This window comes from Lampris incognitus, chromosome 5 (genome assembly GCF_029633865.1).
Source record: "Lampris incognitus isolate fLamInc1 chromosome 5, fLamInc1.hap2, whole genome shotgun sequence".
In the NCBI taxonomy this organism is placed as follows: domain Eukaryota; kingdom Metazoa; phylum Chordata; class Actinopteri; order Lampriformes; family Lampridae; genus Lampris; species Lampris incognitus.
In genome coordinates, this window is record NC_079215.1 from 67,247,035 (window position 1) to 67,274,793 (window position 27,759).

General features: G+C 47.3%; 1 protein-coding gene across 4 annotated transcripts; it reads right to left on the bottom strand.

The window, feature by feature from the left end:
• Positions 1 to 270: 270 nt before the first annotated feature.
• psen2 (presenilin 2) lies at positions 271 to 27,372 on the bottom strand. Of its 4 annotated transcripts, none has more exons than XM_056279874.1 (11): positions 27,322 to 27,372; positions 19,165 to 19,330; positions 11,123 to 11,331; positions 10,576 to 10,717; positions 10,421 to 10,488; positions 7,879 to 8,099; positions 6,769 to 6,867; positions 5,855 to 5,923; positions 4,946 to 5,068; positions 4,615 to 4,730; positions 271 to 2,288 (listed from the first exon to the last, which is right to left on the bottom strand). In XM_056279874.1, exons 2-11 carry the CDS (start codon positions 19,294 to 19,296, stop codon positions 2,133 to 2,135), a joined length of 1,335 nt encoding a protein of 444 aa, XP_056135849.1. In that variant the 5' UTR covers positions 19,297 to 19,330; positions 27,322 to 27,372; the 3' UTR covers positions 271 to 2,132. The 4 variants fall into 4 exon arrangements, with proteins under 4 accessions (XP_056135849.1, XP_056135848.1, XP_056135847.1 ...); XM_056279873.1 differs by lacking the exon at positions 27,322 to 27,372 and adding an exon at positions 23,373 to 23,484; XM_056279872.1 differs by lacking the exon at positions 27,322 to 27,372 and having other exon boundaries at positions 11,123 to 11,328; positions 19,165 to 19,578.
• Between the last annotated feature and the right edge of the window lie 387 nt (positions 27,373 to 27,759).

Here is a 27,759-nt window from a genome sequence, read left to right on the forward strand (position 1 = left end):
ATTTGAGTGTCCCTTCTGACTCTCTCCTCCACCTCCGTCCTCATACCTACCTCATTTAATACCATGGTTCATCATATCATACAGGTAATATCAGTTAATCCAGCTTCTAATATGGCTTTTTTTTAAAGTTGTAAACATTAAGGGGGATATAAACCTTTATGAATGTGAGCACAGAGTTGTTTTCTTGCAGGCCATATTCCAGGCTCAGTCAGGTTCGGCTCTGAGATGTGTTGGTCGGAGAAGGATAACTCAACATCGGCACCATAGCTGTTAGTATATTTATATATATATATATATTAATTAATTTTAACATATAAAAAGATACTCCATGTTCCATCTCAGTATTACAACATTCATTCAGTATTCAACATATCGTAAAGACAGACTCATTGGCAAACAAGATTCAGGAGTCCCGCTCATCTTTCCACACACTGAACGTGACTGGATCCAGATGTGACTTGAAAGCGACTGGATCCAGATGTGACTTGAAGGGCTCAGAATGACATCGACACTCTAGGAGTCTTTAGCTCAATGGACAGACATCACAACTAACTGTTAAATGCCTCCTTCAGATCTACTACATCATTAAAGGAGTTTGCTTACCTTTCCTACTATGCTATCGGTCTAAAAAACAAAAATCTCTGTACCATCCCCAATGACCCAAATCACCTTTACCCCTTTTCCACTGCATGGCTCTACTGGGCTCTACTCTGATCGACTCTACTCGCTTTACTTGGTGGGATGTGGTTTTCCACTGCAGATAGGGTCCCCTCACGGTTCCCACCCTCAGGCGCTAGGATTGGCCAGATCTGCCTGTCAGTCAAGGCCGATGCGAACGCGCAACAACCCTAACCCTAGCCACGTTTGCTAGCTAACTGTTAGCCATTAGCCACGTTTGCAACCAAGCTAACTGTGCAAACTTAACTGTGTACGGTAAGCGAATATTTTTTTTCCTAGGATGAATCCGGAAAGTTGACCGACAGGCAGATCTGGCCAATCCTAGCGCCTGAGGGTGGGAACTTTCCAGATTAATCCTAGGGAAAGAGTGTTGGCTGACGGAGAATGCCCGCGGGTCGTTTGTGGGCGTGGTGACCAGTTGTTCCTCCCTTGTCTCGCAGCGCCCCACGTCACGTCAACCAGCCCAGCTCTGAATGTGCTCACATGAACAATAGTAGTGTCACTAAGAGACTCGCTGACGACACGTCATGTGTCACATGGATACATTATCATCTATCATAACACTCGCTTTGCATTTCCTGTTATAAACACAGCTGACCAGTTTCTCTCTGACCAATCAGTGGTCAGATTTTAATTATATTTAAATAAATATAAATAAATTGTATTTACATTTTTGCTTATATTTTATTTATTTATATTTAAATTTAATATTTTCTATTTATTTTATAAGATTTTATTTATATTTAAATAAATATACATATATATTTATATTTATCCATCCGTTGTCTTAACCGCTTATCCCGCTCTCAGGGTGGCGGGGATGCTGGAGCCTATCCCAGCAGCCATTGGGAGGCAGGCGGGGAGACACCCTGGACAGGCCGCCGGGCCTTTTATTTATTCATAGTGGTATTTTCATGTCACCTTTTAGTATGGGCTCAGCTCAGCTCCCTTGGAACCTCGACGGAGGTGGTACCAAAGAAAGTACCTGGTACCAGGTACTATCCCTGACTTTTGCCCAATGGAAAACCAAAGAAAGCGAGTAGAGCTGGGTTGAGGCGAGCCGGTACCATGCAGTGGAAGAGGGGTATTTGTAACACGTTAATTGCCAAATTAAGGATTTTAATCTCAGGTGAGTAAATACTCTTCCATAGACGATACTAAACAGTCATGATTTTCCTGGTTAAAAACTGAATGTTCATGCTCTTGTGACTAAGTTGAGCATCCCATCGAGGCAAATGTCCTGTCTGCGCCATCTTGCATGGCTGCCATTAACAACTTGAATTCATTTCATTCTCCCATAATGCATTTCACTGCCTGAAAAGGAAAACCACTGGTAAATACAGGAAGAAGACAGGCATTGGTGGGACAAGCATTTGTGCGTTTAAGCTGATCACTGACAGCAGTTAGGCAGAAGGAGTGGGCGGGGCAAAGGGGCGGGCGAGAGGGCGGGGCTCTCAGATGTAGTACTGGTGAGCGGCCAAGTTATCCATAAACGGTCGGACAATGTAGTCTGTGGAGAAGTAGAAGACCAGACCGAACGTGATGGAGATGGGCAGAGCCGGCAGGGCTTTCTTAAATATGGCCAGCAGCAGCAGAGTGAGGCACAGCCCCTAGAGGACACACAGGGAACACAACAGTGGAATGAATATGTGCTTCCAAATATGGTTTTGGTTTCCCTTTCACCGAGACAGCAGTTTTAAAAGGGCGGGCCCATCCGTGTGGTGGAGGCTCCAGGTGCAAAATAGAAGAATGATCCAAGAGGGCTACGTCATTGAGACAAATTACACCCAAACATAAACAACAATGGCACCTTGTTCCATCCATCCATCCATCCATCATTTTAACCGCTTATCCTGCTCTCAGGGTCCCGGGGATGCTGGAGCCTATCCCAGCAGTCATTGGGCGGCAGGCGGGGAGACACCCTGGACAGGCCGCCAGGCCATCACAGGGCCGATACAAATTCACACCTGGGGACAATTTAGTACGGCCGATTCACCTGACCTACATGTCTTTGGACTGTGGGAGGAAACCGGAGCACCCGGAGGAAACCCACGCAGACACGGGGAGAACATGCAAACTCCCCACAGAGGACGACCCGGGACGACCCCCAAGGTTGGACTACCTCGGGGCTCGAACCCACGACCTTCTTGCTGTGAGGCGACTGCGCTAACCACTGCAGCCACCGTGCCGCCCTGGCACCTTGTTACAGTGGCAAACCTGTGAGGGTTGTGAGACCTGTGGTTCCATGGTGAGGTGACCGTGGGCTCCCAACACCGCATTTGATTGACACTACTGTGCAGATGCCACTCTTGGGCTGTTATGGCACCGCCGCAAATTAAAGGCATGAAACCCCAGAGCACGCAGACAAATCAGGCACGGAGGTAAGTAAACATGTTTACTTCCTCTGACTTTCACCGGTACGAAGGCAGCAGACAGAAGGTCGACCATGGAACTGGATTCGCTAGGAGAGTAAAACGAGCGCTTGTTGGCATTACTGAGAAGAAGAACATTACGTTGGAGGAGGAGACAGTCTGGGACACCGCTGATCATGTTGAGGCAGGAGGACGGGGGGGTGTCTGCTAAATGCAGGACGGCTGAACTGCCAGGCGGCAGCGTCGGAACATGTCGCAGGAAAGCGGCCCAGACAGACCAATCAAAGCTCTTGCGGCATCCACGTAGCCTGCATAGTTTCGACGTGTTTACATTTTTGAGGAGGCCGCTATCGTCTACGGCGGCGCCCAGTCACGTCGACGCAGAACCATAAATCAAACCAGCACATGCTTGCATAGTAATCACTCCTCCCGCATCATGTGACTCTGTTCTGTAGTACGGTTACCGCAACACAACCAGCCACCATTCATCATTACTGCCATGGCGTTTGACAGTTCTGCCGTGTCACATCTTGCCTGCATGGCCCTCTTGGATCAGTCTAGAGCTGTGACTGGACCACCCACTTTCAGAGGGGGCCCACCTGTTTGACTTCACTCTTAATGAGAGAGTGGCCACATCCAAATTCACGACACCAATTTTATCTGCTCCAGACATCGCTCATGTTTGCACACAATTGCTTCTAGACTTGACAGCTGCGTTAGATCTGTCTCCAACGCTTTCTGAAGTGAGCAGCAGGTCCGCAGCTCCACTTCGCCACGCTCCTCTCAACCGTCTGTGCAAATCTCAAACCTCCGAAACCCAAATATTCTAAAGTTAAATTCAAACAAGTTAAGAGATTTCCCAGATCCACGTTAGTGACTTGAACATGCATGTGCCAAAACAAGCGCCGATGACTGGAAACTGGCACGATGTGAGTCGTCAAGAAGCTAAGTCAGGGGGCGTCCGGGGAGTGTGGCGGTCTATTGTGTTGCCTGCCAACACAGGGATCGCCGGTTTGAATCCCTGTGTTAGCGCCGGCTTGGTCAGGCATCCCTACAGACACAGTTGGCTGTGGTCTGCGAGTGGGAAGCCGGATGTGGGTATGTGTCCTGGTCGCTGCACTAGCGCCTCCTCTGGTCGGGGGGAGTAGCGTGATCCTCCCACGCGCTACGTCCCCCTGGTGAAACTCCTCACTGTCAGGTGAAAAGAAGCGGCTGGTGACTCCACATGTATGGGAGGAGGCATGTGGTAGTCTGCAGCCCTCCCCGGATCAGTAGAGGGGGTGGAGGAGCAACCGGGACGCCTCGGAAGAGTGGGGTAATTGGCCAAGTACAATTTGGGAGAAAAAGGGAACCCCCCCCCCCAAAAAAAGAGGCTCAGTCTGACTTGGGCATTGTGGTTGCTCAGCCTGGTGGGGGGGGCTATCATGTGGGGTCGCAGCGCCCTGAGGTCAGACCTTCCCCTGCATGTCTTGGTCTATTCATCGTCACGCTATACTTCCTGTCTACCTTCACTGACCCGCCTGAGAAAAGCTGAAACCAAGTCTTTTTTAAAAAGCAAACTTACAATGAGAATGGCCACAAAGCAGGCGATAGTGGTGTTCCAGTCTCCTCCAGTGGCGGCTGCTTTACCCACCAGCACGCTGTAAAAGATGAAATCCCCCAGTCCGAGCTTCACTCCTCCTGAACACACACACACACACACATGCACAGCAGCTGACCAGTAGGTTTCATCACTTCATCGTCGACACTGGAGTTTGTATTCCTTCAAATGTCCCGCTCATGTACTCGTGTCTTTACGGTTTGCGTCCCACTAAGAGCGGTTCTGTATGTGTACATGAGGGCTACACAAATAAATCTGACTTGACTTGAGTAACGGCTGCTACAAGCCCACTTACTGTCCTCCTCCAGATCCTCCTCTGTGGAGTAGGACCTGGACCTTTCAGAGGACCCTCTGGACTCTGGCTCTGGTGTCCCGTCCCTGTCCAGCATGCCGTCGTCACTCTGCTGGGCCTCTTCATCTGAGACACAAAATACCCACTGTCACCAGTGACAACCCCAACATGGCGGCGACCAAAAGTCGATGACGTCAGAAGTAATGCAACTCTAGGAAACTGATCCAGAATGGCAACAGAGAAATATTCCTCATTCAGGAAGTTATCATTTATGATTATCATTTTACTCTGTTCAAAAGTAAGGTTTAAATAATGGTAACACATGACAGCAAAACGTTCAGTCCATGTCAATGTAAAGTTAGAATACGGAGTAGGGATCGACCGATTATCGGTACGGCCGATTATCGGCTTTAGCTATTCATCATTTTTCACATTATCGTTATCGCCACACTTTTATTTTTTCATTCACTGCAACTGAATCTCTACTACTATTACTACTACCAATTCTGGCTGCTCCCGCCAGGGGTCGCCCCATGAATATCAGCCCCAAATATCGGCAATCGGCCTTCATAACTTACCAACAATCAGCATCGATCCTGAAAAAAAAACAACACATCGGTCGACCCCTAATATGGAGTCTAATCTGGGATTCTGATCATTTTAGAGAGACAGACTCGAATCAGTGATGAGCTGTAAACACAGTTCCTGTAAACAGCTGATTAAACGAATGGCAGGAACGTATCAGCTACTTTAACAGGATGAACAGGATGCGACGAACCATCCGTCTCACCGTACAAGTGCCACCAACAGAATGCTGAGGATGTCACCCGGCGGTGTTCGTGGGGCACCCCCGGCCCTTTTAAAAAGAAAATTGTTGGAACGAAGATGAAACCCTGACCTCACGCAGCATACCTGTATCGTGACTGGCAGGGTCCGCGTTTGTGGGAGGGTTGGCCATGCCCACCATCCAAACCATGGCAGCTGCAAGACAACATAGGACTCTTCAGACATTGGAAACAACTGTCAAAATCACAGCACTGACTGAAGGGATTTGCTGAGAGTTCCCTCAAGACTGTCAACGTCCTGAACAAGATGCTCTGACAGTAGCGAGAGCTCCTGGACTACGCTTATGTTCTACAGAAGAGAAAACGGTCAGCTTACGTCAAATGGTTCAAATCACACAAATTAGCGTCTCCCGATTACCCCACTCTTCCGAGCCGTCCCGGTCGCTGCTGCACCCTCTCTGCTAATCCAGGAGGGCTGCAGACTACCACATGTCTCCTCCCATACATGTGGAGTCGCCAGCCGCTTCTTTTCACCTGACAGTGAGGAGTTTCACCAGGGGGACGTAGCGCGTGGGAGGATCACGCTGTTCCCCTCAGTTCCCCCTCCCCCCTGAACAGGCACCCCGACCAGAGGAGGCGCTAGTGCAGCGACCAGGATACATACCCACATCCGGCTTCCCACCCGCAGACACGGCCAATTGTGTCTGTAGGGACGCCCGACCCAAGCCAGAGGTAACACGGGGATTCGAACTGGCGATCCCCATGTTGGTAGACAACGGAATAGACCGCCATGCTACCCAGACGCCCGAAGCGACAGGATTGAGCAGAAGAAACGCATCAGGGGAGAGCAGAAGCTTAGTTCTGGCAAACAAGTCAAGGAACTTCCTGCGAAGCCTTACGTCTATCTTTTGAAAGAATGTCCAATGTGTCTGTACCTGAAAAGAGCACTTCCCCAAACACAACATCCTGCGCATACAACCAGCAAATGACAGGACACTTTCTCACGCCTGGTTCAGAAGCACGAGGCCAGAGTGAACGTACAGGAGTAAATGAGGGCGGGGAATATGGGCTCGTTGCGCTCCTGGGCTGTTTCCACCAGCATCCTGAGGGGACCTTTAGGACTCAGAACGGCGATCAAGTCTGGAGAGGAACAAATGAATAAAAATTAATAATCACAAAGAGAAGAAACCCGTCTGGAAACGGATTTAGCAAGACATTGACATCTGGGGTATTGATCCGGCGGAACATGGTACCACAACCAGGACACATACCCACATCCGGCTTCCCACCCGCAGACATGGCCAATTGTGTCTGTAGGGACGCCCGACCAAGCCGGAGGTAGCACGGGGATGCGAGCCGGCGAGCCCCCGTGTTGGTAGGCAACGGAATAGACCGCCACGCTACCCGGACGCCCCCAAACAATGTATTTTTAAACAGAACTGACAGCTGTTTTGTTCAATAAATGTGACATATTTATTCAAAGTTTTTCATGCTAAATAGTGAAACCCTGAATCCATACTGGACCTACTATGGCCCTGACACACAAGATGTGGTTCTGTTTGTGTAGAGCGTGCTCTCTGTAAGTGGCCCAGAACCAAATATCTTTGGTCTCTTTACCGGCATGACATCTGCCGTTCCTGTGCAAGACCAGGCAGCACTCATCTCAGTTCAGGGTTGCACAAGGTCACCGGCTGCCGTGGGCGGTTTCCCCAGTGGAAAACGTTATCAAAGGTACACGTGTGTTACAAACTCAACACTGTCAATGTTCTGTCAGCACAAAACGAAACCACAGCGCGCCCAAGGGGCCGATCACTAATCGATAACAGAGTGAAGAGATGGAGTCCATGTCCAGCCATGCAACGTTTCTCCTGGCATCAAATTACAAGCTGACCTCTGGTCAGTTGTGGGGTCATATGAGCACATACTTCTATGAACTTTGAGTTATTATGCTACACCATAGAGGAGGATTTGCTTCACCGAGTCATGAAATCAGACGCACCCCTCTGCTGGAGACAGGCGGCGAAGTGCCAGGTACCAGTTGGCTGTTTAAATGACACCTCCGTGACTAGTCGGTACTGTATTGTTCAGCACATCTAGCTCACACAGAAGAGAAACAACCAGTCCACGTAGCATGAGAAGGTCTGTACTGACCGTAGATGGAGATGGCACCCAGGATGACCCAGGCTGACCACTCAGGCAAGTACTTGATGAAGATGAGGGCCATGAGGGCGCTGATGATGATCAGGTAGGCCTGCTGGAGCTGCAGCGGGCCCTTCCAGTGGATACAGATCATGCCTACCGCCCCGAAGTTCCAGATAATGATGGCCACTGTGGGGTAGTCCATGGCGACGTTGTACGTCTTAAACACCTCCCTACAGGGGGGAAGAGAAACCCATTCAACATGTCCTAGCAGTGTTTCAACACCTTTCCTGACAAGAGAAATGCAACAGGAAATGACAACCCTGAGGCCTCATATTCTTATGCAACACACTCATGGAAAAATCCTACCAGATGGGAACCATTAACATGAGTGAAGACCTACAACAATCTCCACAACTTGGGTATTTGTGACCTAACTCCCGTCTTCAAGTTCCCCTCTGTAAGTCTAACGCTCATGAGAACTTCTGCGGCTGGGAAGACTAACTGCTTCTTGGTTTGGCCACCCTACCCACAAATCCTTTGGCCATCCCCGTCAGCAGAGTCAGGATGTACACAGGTGTGGCACGGGAGTAAAACCGTGAGATCAGCCGCCTGTCGAGAACAACGCAAATCTATTCCTCCGCCAGTGGAATGACGTTGGAGGGGAGGACAAAATTCTTTGGAAAACAGTGTGAGACACAAGAGGATGTAATGGACCATGAGGTCCACTGTGTATTACTACCTGTAATACACACTGAGACACAGAGGATGTAATGGACCATGAGGTCCACTGTGTATTACTACCTGTAATACACACTGAGACACAGAGGATGTAATGGACCATGAGGTCCACTGTGTATTACTACCTGTAATACACACTGAGACACAGAGGATGTAATGGACTATGAGGTCCACTGTGTATTTATACCTGTAATACACACTGAGACACAAGAGGATGTAATGGACCATGAGGTCCACTGTGTATTACTACCTGTAATACACACTGAGACACAGAGGATGTAATGGACTATGAGGTCCACTGTGTACTTACAGCCTGTAATACACACTGAGACACAGAGGATGTAATGGACCATGAGGTCCACTGTGTATTACTACCTGTAATACACACTGAGACACAGACGATGTAATGGACTATGAGGTCCACTGTGTATTTACAGCCTGTAATACACACTGAGACACAGAGGATGTAATGGACTATGAGGTCCACTGTGTATTACTACCTGTAATACACACTGAGACACAGAGGATGTAATGGACTATGAGGTCCACTGTGTATTTATACCTGTAATACACACTGAGACACAGAGGATGTAATGGACTATGAGGTCCACTGTGTATTACTACCTGTAATACACACTGAGACACAGAGGATGTAATGGACTATGAGGTCCACTGTGTATTACTACCTGTAATACACACTGAGACACAGAGGATGTAATGGACTATGAGGTCCACTGTGTATTACTACCTGTAATACACACTGAGACACAGAGGATGTAATGGACCATGAGGTCCACTGTGTACTTATACCTGTAATACACACTGAGACACAGACGATGTAATGGACTATGAGGTCCACTGTGTATTACTACCTGTAATACACACTGAGACACAGAGGATGTAATGGACTATGAGGTCCACTGTGTATTTATACCTGTAATACACACTGAGACACAGAGGATGTAACGGACCATGAGGTCCAATGTGTATTACTACCAGAAATACTATCAGTAATACACAGTGAGTTAGCAGGTCATGCTCTTGTCTCCAGTAAAGTCCCAAAACAGCAGACTTACTACAGTGTCCAATAAGCAGTTGAAGTCGTTCAGAACAAAAACTCTCATGCTGGGCGTCCGGGTGGCGTGGCGGTCTATTCTGTTCCCTACCAACACAGGGATCGATGGTTCAAATCCCCGTGTTGCCTCCGGCTTGGTCGGGTGTCCCTACAGACACAATTGGCCGTGTCTAGCGCCTCCTCTGGTTGGTCGGGGAGCCTGTTCAGGGGGGAGGGGAACTGGGGGGACTAGCGTGATCCTCCCACATGCTACGTTCCCCTGCTGAAACTCCTCACTGTCAGGTGAAAAGACTCCACATGTATGGGAGGAGGCATGTGGTAGTCTGCAGCCCTCCCTGGACCAGAAGAGGGGGTGGAGCAGAGACCGGGACGGCTCGGAAGAGTGGGGTAAATGGCCAAGTACAATTGGGGAGAAAAAAGGAGACCCCCCCCCCAAAAAAAGAAAGAACTTTGTACTGATCTTCCTGTGGAGGAGTTTCAATGAAAGTGCTGTATAAAGTGCAGTCCATTTCGACACTCATGTGGATTAGAACCACCGCAGGTCACAGTAATGGTGGCCTCTTGTTCCATCCCAGACTCAGGAAATAAAACCCTGAACCCGAACCGGGGTTCGTACCCTGCCTGCTCTGCTCACTTCGCTAAACACGGACCGGACACTTCCATCGCCTCTGTCACATGTGTGCACGTGTCAGTGTAACGACTCGTACACGAGTTAGAAACATGGCGTGGTGGACTTACCTCAGGTACATGAAGCTGAACCAGAAGAGCAGCATGAGGGAGGAGAGGATGAGCCAGCCGTGGATGAACTATCACACACACACACACACACACGGCATTAGAATAAAATACTCTATACGTTTCATATACATAGCATTAGACCAAACATTGCTGACCTTGTAGCAGCGGTACTTGTAGAGCAGGACCAGCAGGATGGTCATGACAACGATGACGCTGATCATGATGATGGTGTTGAGAACGGAGTTGAGGAGACGGCGCCCGACAGACGGCGTGTCCTCCGTGAAGGGTGTGTAGATTCTGCCGGGTCAACAACAACAACAACAACGACCTCGTTGTCAACATTGTCTCTCTGATGGAAATGTAACAAGAAATTAGCAAAGACCGCTGAAGATATAGACAACGCTGACGCTGCAGGCCTCACTGCCCTGGCTGACCAGAGGAGGCGCTAGTGCAGCGACCAGGACACATACCCACATCCGGCTTCCCACCCACAGACACGGCCAATTGTGTCAATAGGGACGCCCGACCAAGCCGGAGGTAACACGGGCATTCAAACCAATGACCCCCGTGCTGGTGGGCAACGGAATAGACCGCCACGTCACCCGGACGCCCCCACACAATCTCTTTATCAACAGGTGGACTCCAGAGAGTGTAAACCCCGAGTTCCATATCTACGTGAAAGCAGAAGGACGGGCGACTCACAGCTGCTGACCACTCTTCTCGGTGTAGAAGCTGACGGACTTGATGGTCGTCACCACCACGACCATGCAGAGGGTGACGGGGATGAACAGCATGATGACATGCTTGGCGCCGTACTTCAGAGTCAGCTCCTCCTCGTCCAGGTCAGCGTCGCGCTCGCCGGCACCACGGTCCACTCTAGACCCGGCCCTGCTCTGCTCCCCATCACGCTGCTGTCAGGAACACAAAACAAAAATGTGAAGACTGGTTTTGGAAACTGTACTTGCCCAGAGGAGAAACTACCACATATGCAGGTAATGCAGCTGCATTGGGGTCTGGAACAGTTCAGGGCCCACATGCATGGACCCCTCTTTACCTCACCACTACTGTACCAAAGAGCTCAAGCACTGAGTCTACGGTACACGGTGTGTTCAGAAATGTGCAGAGTGTGCCCACGCGTAATTATAGATGTGCGTACTACTGCGTAGCAAAATCCACGAAGACTTAGCTAGCTGGCCAAGTGTCAAGACCCTGCACAGCGAAAAGCCCAAACAGCGCCCCTATGATGTAAGTAGAACTTATTTATTATTTATTTGACCAATAATCAACCTACACTTGTGTTTTGTGTTCATAAGGCCTACGAGCAGACATGACTAATGTTGTCTATGTGCGCCATCACCAATTATGTTTTCATCTGTTATGGTGCTCTTGACACCAGATGTTGTTCAGTAGTCTAGTTCATCACTATCTTGACACCAGATATTGTTCAGTAGGCTAGTCGATCACTATCTGACACCAGATGTTGTTCAGTAGGCTAGTTTATCACTATCTTGACACCAGATGTTGTTCAGTAGGCTAGTCCATCACTGTCTTGACACCAGATGTTGTTCAGTAGTCTAGTTCATCACTATCTTGACACCAGATGTTGTTCAGTAGGCTAGTCCATCACTATCTTGACACCAGACGTTGTTCAGTAGGCTAGTCCATCACTATCTTGACACCAGATGTTGTTCAGTAGACTAGTCCATCACTATCTTGACACCAGATGTTGTTCAGTAGTCTAGTTCATCACTATCTTGACACCAGATGCTGTTCAATAGGCTAGTCCATCACTATCTTGACACCAGATGTTGTTCAGTAGTCTAGTTCATCACTATCTTGACACCAGATATTGTTCAGTAGGCTAGTCGATCACTATCTGACACCAGATGTTGTTCAGTAGGCTAGTTTATCACTATCTTGACACCAGATGTTGTTCAGTAGGCTAGTCCATCACTGTCTTGACACCAGATGTTGTTCAGTAGTCTAGTTCATCACTATCTTGACACCAGATGTTGTTCAGTAGGCTAGTCCATCACTATCTTGACACCAGACGTTGTTCAGTAGGCTAGTCCATCACTATCTTGACACCAGATGTTGTTCAGTAGACTAGTCCATCACTATCTTGACACCAGATGTTGTTCAGTAGTCTAGTTCATCACTATCTTGACACCAGATGCTGTTCAATAGGCTAGTCCATCACTATCTTGACACCAGATGTTGTTCAGTAGGCTAGTCCATCACTATCTTGACACCAGATGCTGTTCAGTAGGCTAGCCCATCACTATCTTGACACCAGATGTTATTCAGTAGGCTAGTCCATCACTATCTTGGCATCAGATATTGTTCAGTAGGCTAGTTCATCACTATCTTGACACCAGATGCTGTTCAGTAGGCTAGTCCTTCACTATCTTGACACCAGATGTTGTTCAGTAGACTAGTCCATCACTATCTTGACACCAGATGTTGTTCAGTAGGCTAGTTCATCACTATCTTGACACCACATGTTGTTCAGTAGCAGTGGAGTAAGTTTCACTTGAACAATGGGGGGACACATTTAGCGGGGGGTCAGGGGGTCCTCCCCCTGGAAATTTTGAGCATCACACATTTAATTTCCTGCATTTCAGTGAATTTGTATGCACCAATTTGCTCTTTTTCTACATCAACTTATTGTGGAAATGTCTTATTTATGTAAAAGAAAAACAACTTTCAGATAGGCTAGCCTATCGGATATCTTCTGTTACTTTCCTCTTGCTCATGTTGACTCTGTGAAGGAAAGTAGTAGATGCATTTGAACTAATACAATACCCTTGGCACAAATTGGTTTGTAGATGTACCTATTATGTTATCTCATGTGCCCGAAATTATCAGTTTAAGTTCATTTAAGCTAACATAAACGTCTAGGGGCTACTGTTAGCAAGCTAGCTAGCTCGTGAGGGGGTCTGAACTGATGACCCCAAACACAAGTTATACACTAGATAAGGCTATAATTCATCCGGAAATACGTAAGAAAATCTAACTCGGAAACCCCAAAGGTAAGAAAGGGTGGTGTACTGGGCTAGACGAGCAAGCTGGCTAGCTACGTTACTTACACTTGCTTACACCATCATTCATGCTCCGGTCTCCTGGTTGTCAGGAGCAACTGCGAGACAGCAACGAGGTCGGCAATCCCAGTGGCAAGGTTAACATGGTATGGTCCAAGCATAGGGGTGTAGGAAATCGTTGGAAAACAAGTATGAATGACATTTTAAGTAGTTCGGCTGTCTGTGTTGTTATTTTACCTTTTTTGGCAAGGGAGTTAAGATTATCATGCATGATATATTTTTGGGGGGGACAAATTCACCTCTTCTAAATATTGAGGGGGACATGTCCCCCCTGACCCCCCCATAAGTTACGCCTGTATTCAGTAGGCGAGTCCATCACTATCTTGACACCAGATGTTGTTCAGTGGGCTAGTCCATCACTATTCTGACACCAGATGTTGTTCAGTGGGCTAGTCCATCACTATTCTGACACCAGATGTTGTTCAGTAGGCTAGTCCATCACTATTCTGACACCAGATGTTGTTCAGTAGGCTAGTCCATCACTATTCTGACACCAGATGTTGTTCAGTAGGCTAGTCCATCACTATTTTGACACCAGATGTTGTTCAGTAGGCTAGTCCATCACTATCTTGACACCAGATGTTGTTCAGTAGGCTAGTCCATCACTATTCTGACACCAGATGTTGTTTAGTAGGCTAGTCCATCACTATTCTGACACCAGATGTTATTCAGTAGGCTAGTCCATCATTATTCTGACACCAGATGTTGTTTAGTAGGCTAGTCCATCACTATTTTGACACCAGATGTTGTTCAGTGGGCTAGTCCATCACTATCTTGACACCAGATGTTGTTCAGTGGGCTAGTCCATCACTATTCTGACACCAGATGTTGTTTAGTAGACTAGTCCATCACTATTTTGACACCAGATGTTGTTTAGTAGGCTAGTCCATCACTACCTTTCTCTTATGGTGCTCTTGACACCAGTTCATCACTATCTTGAAACCAGATGTTGTTAAGTAGGCTAATCCATCATTATCTTGGCCTTGCTATCATGACTCCTCTTCTATAGCATGGTGGTCTGCTAGTAATAATTCATTTAGGTGTCAGCTGTGCAGTGCATCTCGCTGGTTCTGGTCATTTTAAAGCTGCATGCTTTCACCTTCAGTTGCTACTGACATTACATTATGTTATGTCTGACTGTGATTGGCCGGGCGGTGCCGCTTTGACCATCTTTCATTGTGGCCCAGCGCTGACTCATTATGCCGATGCAGTTGCTCATCATAATGTTGACAAGGTAGCTACAGCTGACTGGCAGGAAAGCCAGCCAGCGGAGGAACGACAGCATACTGACACACTGTTGCATGAACACACACAACAGGAATTTCACAGCTTCTCTCACCGTTACTTTGTTCTTTGACTGGTTAGTTGACCTTGAGCAGAGCTGATGCTCCTTTTTCAAATGATGCTGATCCTACTTTTTCAAAACTTAAAAAAATCTATAGTTCCATTTTTCCAGGGCCTGGAAATTGTATTTGTGTATGTACTGACTTTTCCAGGTTTCCCGTGACTATGAACCCTGTGTAGTGTGTTGATATCTTGACACGTCAAAATTTAGATTCGGGGGTTCTCAAAAATATAGAGAATCCCAGACAAGTATTCTCTGACTCAGCTGACCTCAAGTATGCTGGACTGTTCACAGACACAAGACATGACTTATAGTTTATTATAAAACTTTATCTACTTCTGTGGAGTTTCTGTTGAATTGAACCATGTACATGTCATGGGCCCACACACATCTGCTCACAGACTTGTGTTGTGTAAAAGTCTCTCCCCCTCATTTGGTTATTTCAGTGCCTTCATTACACTGACCAGTGTGTATCTGCAACAGAAGCTGCTCTTCAAAACTCTCCATGAAGATCTACCAGAATATACAGGTCATCACTGGCAGTTTAATGTGGGTGTAGAACTGGATCAGAGGTCCAAGTGCAAGGCTAGCTACATAGCCTTTTACACACCCAAGGTTAAATTTGATTACTGACTTTGCTCCAACTTTAAAACATCATGTAGGTCATTACTGACACTTAAAGAGGTGGAGAGGTTGTGACTGGAGAGAGGACTGCTATAATTTCTTTTCTCCGCAAATTGTACTTGGCCACTTACCCCACTCATTCGAGCCGTCCCGGTCTCTGCTCCACCCCCTCTGCCGATCCGGGGAGGGCTGCAGACTACCACATCTCCTCCGATACATGCGGAGTCACCAGCCGCTTCTTTTCACCTGACAGCGAGGAGTTACACCAGGGGGACGTAGCACATGGGAGGATCACGCTATTCCCCCCAGTTCCCCAACCGACCAGAGGGGGCACTAGTGCAGTGACCAGGACACACACCCACATCCGGCTTCCCACCCACAGACACGGTCAATTGTGTCAGTTGGGATGCCCGACTAAGCCGGAGGTAACACGGGGATTCGAACCGGCGATCCCCATGTTGGTAGGCAACGGAATAGACCGCTATGCCACCCGGAAACCCTTGGGCTCTGCTATAATTTAAGAATTATAGTCGTTCTCATATTCGTTACCGCCTCAAAAGTACACAAATCTGCTGTGTAGAGACTACTCCAAAGTAGTCCACCTTCAACGCAACACTTCTATTGTTTTTCTCAAAGGCGTCCTTAATGAAAATTAAATATACACATTTTACTAGTTAGCAAAGCTGGGCTAACTTTACTCATCTTTATCAATAAAGGCATAAGCGAGGGCGTGGGACGGGTTCAGACGAAGGACAATCTTAAATTCACCGTCTGCCTCATGTAACGCGTCAGCGAGCTACAGCCAGGTGACCCGCCTGGGCTCAAGCTTCTGCCTTTTACCCGCGTGGAGCCACGCTGGACGTCTTTAACACAGAAGAACTGTTGACATTTCAATCACTTTCACCGAACAAACCCGAACCCCCAAACCACGAACTGCTCATCTTCTGTCAGACGAGGAAATCTTATCGACGCCGACTTTCAGCTGAGAGAAAAGGGCCAAATTAAAGCAGACTTAGATCAGAATTAGATAATATAATGATCATATTATCAGCATAATTATATTATATATTATTATTATTATTATGGCCCTGTGATGGGCTGGTGGTCTGTCCAGGGTGTCTCCTGTGGAGTACAAAAATGTACTCCATATACACTCCGTATGTACTGTGTAGTTTTCCACTACTCTGTGTGTATGAAACTTCTCACTCACTGCAGACACACATACCAACTGTTACCATGCTTGCCTCCGATGGGGCCACATACCAACTGTTATCATGCTTGCCTCCCCGTTGCCACATCCCAGGAACTGCCTGGTACAGCAAAGACAGGTGCAACGGACCCACAGACACACACCGGACACAGGACATGATTAACGTAGATGTTTTCCTGCATTCCTTTGTAAGACAACACCTTGGTTAATGCAAGGAACATAGGGTATGAGGCGACGGACTGCTCTATAAAAAACCACTGCCTCCAGCTCAAGTTAGAGCATATCCTCACAGACTGACTTCTGTGACTATATGACTCTCCATCTGCCGATGCATTGAAGATTCTCTGTTTGCTCCAATATTTGTCCGATGATTATTCTTCCCAGAGGTTGCTGGGGCAAGGGCCCATTAAAAGGATAAGAAAAATCCACAACACTCCCCGCCTGCCGCCCAATGGCTGCTGGGATAGGCTCCAGCATCCCCGTGACCCTGACAGCAGGATAAGCAGTTTGGATAATGGATGGATGGATGGATGATTATTTTTACTATTATAAGATAATCTACTACTACCACTACTACTGCTTTTGGCTGCTCCTGTTAGGGGTCACCACAATAAGATAATAAGATAACTACAAACCCCAATTCCAATGAAGTTGGGGCGTTGTGTAAAACGTGAATAAAAACAGAATACAATGATTTGCAAATCTTTTTCAACCTATATTCAATTGAATACACTACAAAGACAAGGTATTTAATGTTCAAACTGATAAACTTTATTGTTTTTTGCAAATATTCACTCATTTTGAATGTGATGCCTGCAACACGTTCCAAAAAAGCTGGGACAGGGGCAACAAAAGACTGGGAAAGTTGAGGAATGCTCAAAAACCACCTGTTTGGAACATTCCACAGGGGAACAGGTAAACTGGAAACAGGTGAGTGTCATGATTGGGTATAAAAGGAGCATCCCCGAAAGGCTCAGTTGTTCACAAGACAGGATGGGGTGAGGGTCCCCACTTTGTGAACGACTGCGTGAGCAAATAGTCCAACAGTTTAAGAACAACGTTTCTCAACGTACAACTGCAAGGAATTTAGGGATTTCATCATCTCCAGTCCATAATATCATCACAAGATTCAGAGAATCCAGAGAAATCTCTGTACCTAAGCGGCAAGGCCGAAAACCAACACTGAATGCCCGTGACCTTCGACCCCTCAGGAGGCGCTGCATTAAAAACCGACATCATTCTGTAAAGGATGTTACCACGTGGGCTCAGGGACACTTGGGAAAACCATCGTCAGTTAACACAGTTGGCCGCTACATCTGCAAGTGCAAGTTAAAACTCTACCATGCAAAGCCAAAGCCAGATATCAACACCACCCAGAAACACCGCCGGCTTCTCTGGGCCCGAGCTCCTCTGAGATGGACTGACGCAAAGTGGACAAGTGTGCTGTGGTATGACGAGTCCACATTTCATATTGTTTTTGGAAATCATGGACGTCGTGTCCTCCGGGCTAAAGAGGAAAAGGACCATCCAGATTGTTATCAGCCCAGAGTCCAAAAGCCAGCATCTGTGATGGTATGGGGGGGGGGGGTGTTAGTGCCCATGGCATCATGGGTAACTTCCACATCTGTGAAGGCACCATTAATGCTGAAAGGTACATACAGGTTTTGGAGTAACATATGCTGCCATCCAAGCGACGTCTTTTTCAGGGACGTCCCTGCTTATTTCAGCAAGACAATGCCAAGCTACATTCTGCAGGTGTTCCACCAGCGGGGCTTCGTAGTAAAAGAGTGCGGGTACTGGACTGGCCTGCCTGCAGTCCAGACCTGTCTCCCATTGAAAATGTGTGGTGCATTATGAAGCGCAAAATACAACAACGGAGACCCTGGACTATTGAGCAACTGAAGCCGTACATCAAGCAAGAATGGGAAAGAATTCCACCTACAAAGCTTCAACAAGTAGTGTCCTCAGTTCCCAAACGCTTATTGAGTGTTGTTAAAAGGAAAGGTGGTGCAACACAGTGGTGAACATGCCCCTGTCCCAGCTTCTTTGGAACGTGTTGCAGGCATCAAATTCACAATGAGGGAATATTTGCAAAAAACAATAAAGTTTATCAGTTTGAACATTAAATATCTTGTCTTTGTAGTGTATTCAATTGAATATAGGTGGAAAAGGATTTGCACATCATTGTATTCTGTTGTTATTCACGTTTTACACAACGTCCCAACTTCACTGGAATCGGGGTTTGTATAACTAGTATCTGGAGAAAGGACAACAGGGCTCACAAAATACTTTTTACATCACTGAGATTGTACCTGTATCGTCTTTTCACCCATTATATTCTCTCTGAAGTTGTGTCATATCTAAGAGTCGCCACGAGCTCTGCATCAAGTAAGCTTCTTAGTAATGTGGAGAATTATTTGACAAATAAAGCTGACTGCGAAAGAAGTCAAGAATTGACCTTTACCCTTTTGGTCTCGTTGTCCGGGGGCGGCGGTTGGTGAGGGTCTGGCTGGTACGAGGGCACAGCCGGGTTCTCGGCCGGGACCAACGCCGTCCTCTCGTTGTAGGAGTCTTCCTCACTCTCTGAGGCACTCATTGTTGGATGGTTCACACAGTTCTGCAGGAAAAGACTAGACAGACAGGGTGCCATTTATCACCATTACTGTAAACTTCAGGTCTGCTGCTGCATAAACCAGCTTTGTGTGTGTGTGAGCGGTTGCAGGGGCTGGTATGTCGTCATATATCATTATCCACCTTGGCTTCCTTACTGGACAAAAATAGATCTTTAAAACAGAACAGAACATCCAAATGACAGCTGGCTAGCTGCCAGGCCTGCTGGTGGACAAGCTAGTATGCCGAGACAGACAAAGCACAATATTTGGGAGTCGGTGTATTAACTCTTCATCCTTTTAAGGGCCCTGGATGTTTGTATCTCCGGTGTTCTAATGATGAGCAGTGAAAATACCAAACCAAATCTCTCTCTCTCTCTCTCTCTCTCTCTCTCTCTCTCACACACACACACATCTTTTTCTTGTTATTTATTTTGTCCTATTGCTCCTAAGGTCAAAGAAACCCACTTTAAAATACTATCAGCAATGTACCCTGTTAGTGGTTTTCTTCACACAAGATTTCAGGTTAATACTGTTGGAGTATGGGGTACCGGGGCAGTTGCTACAAGCCATCTGGTTCTTGTATAACCAAAGTGAGAGCTGTGTCCGCATTCTCGGCACCAATTCAAACATGTTTTCGGTGGGTGTGGGACTCTGCCAAGGTTGTCCCTTGTCTCCCATTCTGTTTGTGATATTCATGGACAGGATCTCAAAGTGCAGCCAAGGCGAGGAGTGTCCGTTTTGGGAACCTCAGAATTGCATCTCTGCTCTTCGCAGATGATGTGGTTTTGTTGGCTTCATCAGGACGTGACCTCCAGCGCACACTGGGGCGGTTTGCAGCTGAGTGTGAAATGGCCGGGATGAGAGTCAGCACCTCCAAGTCTGAGGCCATGGTTCTCTACGGGAAATGGTGGATTGCTCCCTCCGGGTTGGGGATGAGTTGTTGTCTAAAGTGGGGGAGTTCAAGTATCTCGGGGTCTTGTTCACGAGTGAGGGTAGGATGGAGCGGGAGATTGACAGGCAGATTGGTGCAGCATCAGCAGTAATGTGGACGTTGTACCGGACCGTTGTGGTGAAGAGGGAGCTGAGCCGGAAGGCAAAGCTCTCAGTTTACCAGTCAGTCTTCATTCCAACCCTCACCCATGGTCATGAGCTTTGGGTAGTGACCGAAAGGGTGAGATGGCGGATACAAGCGGCTGAAATGAGTTTCCTCCAAAGGGTGTCTGGGCTCAGCCTTAGAGATAGGGTGAGGAGCTCGGACATCTGGAGGGAGCTCGGAGTAGAGCTGCTGCTCAGTCGCATCGAAAGGAGCCAGTTGAGGCAGTTTGGGCACCTGTTTAGGAGGCCTCCTGGGCGCCTCCCTTTGGAGGTTTACCGGCACGGCCAACTGGGAGGAGACCCCGGGGTAGACCCAGAACTTGCTGGAGGGACTACATGTCCAATCTGGCCTGGGAACACCTTGGGATCCCCCAGGAGGAGCTGGAGGGCGTTGCTGGGGAGAGGGACGTCTGGAGTGCCCTACTTAGCTTACTGCCACTGCGACCCCACCCCGGAGGAGCGGCTGATGATGAGATGAGATGTGATGAGATGAGATGAATGAATGAAAGAAATGTGAAGTGGATCCTTGCGTCTTTTGTTCTTCGGGGGCTGAAAGTGTTGGCCATCTATTTTTTGAATGCTCCTGTGCTGATTAGTTCTGGTCTGATGTTCATTGTCGGTTGTCTCTGAAGCTGGATGGCACACCTTCTTTTGCATATCGTGACATTATTTATTTTATGGACAATTTGGATGCAAAAATGTCAGACCTGGTTCATCTTGTAACTACTTTGGGTGAAGGACATCATATGCATACTTGTAAACGGAGTGGCACTACTCCCTCTTTCACCTTTTCCTTGCACAGCTTTGCCATCTACTTAAGTCACTGAAACCTATGGAGAAAATGAGCAGAAGGCTGAATCAGTGTACACATCTACAGCCCAGTCCTCGCTAGGTTAAGGTCTCTGGCCTCGCTGTCTAGTGCTCCGGTCACGCGACCCTGCTTGTGTTCTGCTTTGTGTTTTTTGATCTGTTTGTAAAATATTTAGTCTGTCTGATTCTTCACTGCTCTGATGTCCACTTGTATTATGTTCACACAATTGTACTGTGCCATCATTTCCACCACTGTTGTTCCCAGGCTTGTTGTGTACATTTTTCTTGTGTTAATAAAACACACACACACACACACACACACACACACACACACACACACACACACACACACACACACACACACACACACACAGAAGCTCCATTAGGAGACACATTTCAGTTTTCTAATTAACTAATACACCGACTGATGTTTCCTGATGAGTCAATACACCGACTGACGAGTTAATACACTGACTGACGAGTTAATACACTGACTGACGAGTTAATACACTGACTGACGATTCAATACACCGACTGACGAGTTAATACACCGACTGACGAGTTAATACACTGACTGACGAGTTGATACACTGACTGACAAGTTAACACACTGACTGACGAGTTGATACACTGACTGACGAGTTAACACACTGACTGACGAGTTGATACACTGACTGACGATTCAATACACTGACTGATGAGTTAATACACCGACTGACGAGTTAATACACCGACTGACGAGTTGATACAGTGACTGACAAGTTAATACACTGACTGACGAGTTAATACACTGACTGACGAGTTAATACACTGACTGATGAGTTAATAAACTGACTGACGAGTTAATACACTGACTGATGAGATAATACACTGACTGACGATTCAATACACCGACTGACGAGTTAATACACCGACTGACGAGTTAATACACTGACTGACGAGTTAATACAACCACCGACAAGTTAATACACTGACTGATGAGTTAACACACTGACTGACGAGTCAACCGACTGACGAGTTAATACACTGACTGACGAGTTAATACAACCACCGACAAGTTAATACACTGACTGACGAGTTAACACACTGACTGACGAGTTAATACAACCACCGACAAGTTAATACACTGACTGATGAGTTAACACACTGACTGACGAGTCAACCGACTGACGAGTTAATACACTGACTGACGAGTTAATACACTGACTGGCGAGTTAATACACCGAATGACGAGTTAATACACCGACTGGCGAGTTAATACACCGACTGACGAGTTAATACACTGACTGACGAGTTGATACACTGACTGGCGAGTTAATACACCGAATGACGAGTTAATACACCGACTGACGAGTTAATGCACTGAATGACGAGTTAACATACTGACTGACGAGTTAATGCACTGACTGACGAGTTAATACACCGACTGACGAGTTAATACACCGACTGACGAGTCAACACACTTAATGACGAGTCAACACACTGACTGACGAGTTAATACACCGACTGACGAGTTAATACACCGACTGACGAGTTGATACACCGACTGACGAGTCAACACACTTAATGACGAGTCAACACACTGACTGACGAGTTACTACACCGACTGACGAGTTACTACACTGAATGACGAGTTAATACACCGACTGACGAGCCAACACACTGAATGACGAGTTAATACACTGACTGGCGAGTCAACACACTGACTGACGAGTTAATACACCGACTGGCGAGTCAACACACTGAATGACGAGTCAACACACTGAATGACGAGTTAATACACCGACTGGCGAGTCAACACACTGACTGACGAGTTAATAAACCGACTGACGAGTTAATACACTGACTGACGAGTTAATACACTGATTGACGAGTTAATACATTGACTGACGAGTTAATACACTGAATGACGAGTTAATACACTGACTGACGAGTTAATACACTGACTGACGAGTTAATACACCGACTGACGAGTTAACACACCGACTGACGAGTTAATACACCGACTGACGAGTCAACACCCTGACTGGTAGTGGCTCAGTGCTGATGGTGGGCTAACAGACCAACCTGAAACCATATTCTTCACATGTTCTGTGAAGGACGTGGATGACTTCAGGCAGGCTTTACTGAAGTGATCTAAAAGGCGAAGCCCTACCTTTATCTCCTTTATCTCCTTTATCCCCTTTATTTATTGGGTTTCGACATTTGCAGAACTGATAAGGAAGCTAACACTTGGCCGCTTGCCGAGAGTCAAACAGGAAGTCTCGAGCTCGTCAGCTGACGCGGGACACACAGCACGTGATTCTCCCCTCTGACGTCAGCGTGTTGTGGAAGGCAGGACGCACCGACAGGCGTGGGGGGGGGGGGGGGGCGAGCTGCGGCCCGACACGTACGATCTCATCTGTACAGACAGTGTGTTCGCCACCACCGACGGAAAACATCACAACAGCTGGAAAAACAGCACACACACACACACACACACACACACACACACAGGACGGCAAATAATAACGCCTCTGGGGCCCACAATAGTCACATGGACTAGGAACCGTGGAACAAGCGCTTCAGGGTTGTGTGCGTCCGTGTGTCTGTGCGCTCTGCGTCCTTCATATATATATATGTGTGTGTGTGTATATATATATATATATATATACACTACCGTTCAAAAGTTTGGGATCACCCAAACAATTTTGTGTTTTCCATGAAAAGTCACACTTATTCACCACCATATGTTGTGAAATGAATAGAAAATAGAGTCAAGACATTGACAAGGTTAGAAATAATGATTTGTATTTGAAATACGTTTTTTTTTACATCAAACTTTGCTTTCGTCAAAGAATCCTCCATTTGCAGCAATTACAGCATTGCAGACCTTTGGCATTCTAGCTGTTAATTTGTTGAGGTAATCTGGAGAAATTGCACCCCACGCTTCCAGAAGCAGCTCCCACAAGTTGGATTGGTTGGATGGGCACTTCTTGCGTACCATACGGTCAAGCTGCTCCCACAACAGCTCAATGGGGTTCAGATCTGGTGACTGCGCTGGCCACTCCATTACCGATAGAATACCAGCTGCCTGCTTCTGCTCTAAATAGTTCTTGCACAATTTGGAGGTGTGTTTAGGGTCATTGTCCTGTTGTAGGATGAAATTGGCTCCAATCAAGCGCTGTCCACTGGGTATGGCATGGCGTTGCAAAATGGAGTGATAGCCTTCCTTATTCAGAATCCCTTTTACCCTGTACAAATCTCCCACCTTACCAGCACCAAAGCAACCCCAGACCATCACATTACCTCCACCATGCTTAACAGATGGCGTCAGGCATTCTTCCAGCATCTTTTCCTTTGTTCTGCGTCTCACAAACGTTCTTCTTTGTGATCCAAACACCTCAAACTTGGATTCATCCGTCCACAACACTTTTTTCCAGTCTTCCTCTGTCCAATGTCTGTGTTCTTTTGCCCATCTTAATCTTTTTCTTTTATTGGTCAGTCTCAGATATGGCTTTTTCTTTGCCACTCTGCCCTGAAGCCCAGAATCCCGCAGCCGCCTCTTCACTGTAGATGTTGACACTGGTGTTTTGCGGGTACTATTTAATGAAGATGCCAGTTGGGGACCTGTGAGGCGTCTGTTTCTCAAACTAGAGACTCTAATGTACTTATCTTCTTGCTCAGTTGTGCAACGCGGCCTCCCACTTCTTTTTCTACTCTGGTTAGAGCCTGTTTGTGCTGTCCTCTGAAGGGAGTAGTACACACCGGTGTAGGAAATCTTCAATTTCTTAGCAATTTCTCGCATGGAATAGCCTTCATTTCTAAGAACAAGAATAGACTGTCGAGTTTCAGATGAAAGTTCTCTTTTTCTGGCCATTTTGAGCGTTTAATTGACCCCACAAATGTGATGCTCCAGAAACTCAATCTGCTCAAAGGAAGGTCAGTTTTGTAGCTTCTGTAACGAGCTAAACTGTTTTCAGATGTGTGAACATGATTGCACAAGGGTTTTCTAATCATCAATTAGCCTTCTGAGCCAATGAGCAAACACATTGTACCATTAGAACACTGGAGTGATAGTTGCTTGAAATGGGCCTCTATACACCTATGTAGATATTGCACCAAAAACCAGACATTTGCAGCTAGAATAGTCATTTACCACATTAGCAATGTATAGAGTGTATTTCTTTAAAGTTAAGACTAGTTTAAAGTTATCTTCATTGAAAAGTACAGTGCTTTTCCTTCAAAAATATGGACATTTCAATGTGATCCCAAACTTTTGAACGGTAGTGTATATATATATATATATATATATATATATATAATAAATCAATAATAAATCAAGCCAACCACAGCAACCATAGAAAGAAAAAGATGAAGAAGAGAAGAGAAGAGGAGAGAGGAGAGGAGAGGAGAGGAGAGGAGAGGAGAGGAGAGGAGAGGAGAGGAGAGGGGAGGGGAGGGGAGGGGAGAGGAGAGGAGAGGAGAGGAGAGGAGAGGAGAGGAGAGGAGAGGAGAGGAGAGGAGAGGGGAGGGGAGGGGAGGGGAGGGGAGGGGAGGGGAGAGGAGAGGAGAGGAGAGGAGAGGAGAGGAGAGGAGAGGAGAGGAGAGGAGAGGAGAGGAGAGGAGAGGAGAGGAGAGAAGAGAAGAGAAGAGAAGAGAAGAGAAGAACATCCATCCAGCCATCCATTTGCCAAACCGCGTGTCCTGCTCTCAGGGTCGCGGGGATGCTGGAGCCTATCCCAGCAGTCACTGGGCGGCACGTAGAGGTGGGGGGAGAGGGAGGGGAGGGGAGGGGAGGGGGCATTAATCAGGAGACAGATATTGAAGAGAGTTAAAAAACCAAGGGCTGCCATCTGCCACAGAAGTTAGCAGAGTTACGACCTCTCTCACCGCGCGCCCGTGTGACACCCCCACACCAGAGTTACTGCATGAGGCTAATTTCTGTCACGTTGTGGAAGTAGCCTACGGCGGGACAAGGGAATGAGTCACCGGGAGGAGGACTGGGGGAGAAGGGGCACCTCCGAAGGGCTTTGCCCCCCCCCCCCGTTCAGCTGTGAACCTACTTCAACCCTAGGAGGCGCTCCCTTGCTGCCCCAGCGAGACGTCCACGTCTGAAACGTAGGCAGAGCAAATGTGGGGGTACCTCCTCTGAGAAACCTCCTGGCTCTTCTGTCTCCTTACGCCTGGCAGGCTTTCATCCGAACTCGGGGCGGAACTTGGATTCCTTTCAAGCATTGCCCAGTGAGCAGCAGGAAACGATGTGTTCCTGGCTCCTGAAGTGCTTCACACCAGATCCTGCAGCGTGGTCACTGATCCGGGCCAGTCACTGGTCACTCACCCGGCCCAGTCACTGGTCACTGACCCGGCCCAGTCACTGGTCACTCACCCGGGCCAGTCACTGGTCACTCACCCGGGCCAGTCACTGGTCACTCACCCGGCCCAGTCACTGGTCACTGACCCGGCCCAGTCACTGGTCACTCACCCGGCCCAGTCACTGGTCACTCACCCGGGCCAGTCACTGGTCACTGACCCGGCCCAGTCACTGGTCACTCACCCGGGCCAGTCACTGGTCACTCACCCGGGCCAGTCACTGGTCACTCACCCGGCCCAGTCACTGCTGACCGGTTTTCATCGTTAATGATTATTCTAATACTGGCCCAAAGTAGTTTTCATGCTCAGCCTGGCAGAAGCCTGGGCAGCTTCTTGTTTCCCTTTACTGACAGGAAAATATCTTCCATGCTGAAGTTCAGTGTGTAAAGCACAGGTGGTTGTGTCTGGTACATACTAATACGAGTACATACTAATACAAATACGGACTAAAACCAGTACATACTAATACGAGTACATACTAATACAAGTACATATTAATATGAGTACATACTAATACAAGTACAACCTAATAAAGGTACACACTAATACAATTACATACTCATAGGAGTACATACTAATACGAGTAGGGGAGATCGGGTATGGTCACAGTTTTACTCGTTTTTCAGCAACAGTACATAAAAGGTGTGTTGATGCTCAGTAATCCAGGCAAGAAACCGCAGAAGGTGAATCAGTTCATCAACGTTTACTGACAGAACTGTGTGATCACTCTCCTGAGTGACCTCCTCACTCACCTGACTGGCTGTGTCCACACCGACTGACTGGCTGTGTCCAGACCAACTGACTGGCTGTGTCCAGACCAACTGACTGGCTGTGTCCAGACCAACTGAGTCACCGTTCTGTGAGTAGTACACAAGAGTCATTTCACTATTAAATGAAAGCTTTAGTTCTTCAGTAGAAACGAGAATCCTCACAGTTTATTTCAGTAATTCTGACACGTTATTACAACAGACCCCACTGCATTGTTACAACAGACCCCACTGCATTGTTACAACAGACCCCACTGCGTTGTTACAACAGACCCCATCGGTTGTTACAGTAGACCTCACTACATTGTAACAACAGACCTCACTGCATTGTTACAACAGACCCCACTGCATTGTTACAACAGACCCCACTGCATTGTTACTGTTAAGGTTTGTAGAACGAACCCAATAGCGACAACACAAGAC

Coding starts and splice junctions, on each gene's coding strand:
- psen2 (XM_056279870.1), bottom strand. CDS start 19,350: ATGGCACCCTGTCTGTCTAGTCTTTTCCTGCAGAACTGTGTGAACCAT. Junction 10,718..11,122: donor GAGAAGAGTGGTCAGCAGCT/GTGAGTCGCCCG, acceptor TTGACCCGGCAG/AATCTACACACCCTTCACGG. Junction 4,731..4,945: donor GGAGGATCTGGAGGAGGACA/GTAAGTGGGCTT, acceptor GTGTGTGTTCAG/GAGGAGTGAAGCTCGGACTG.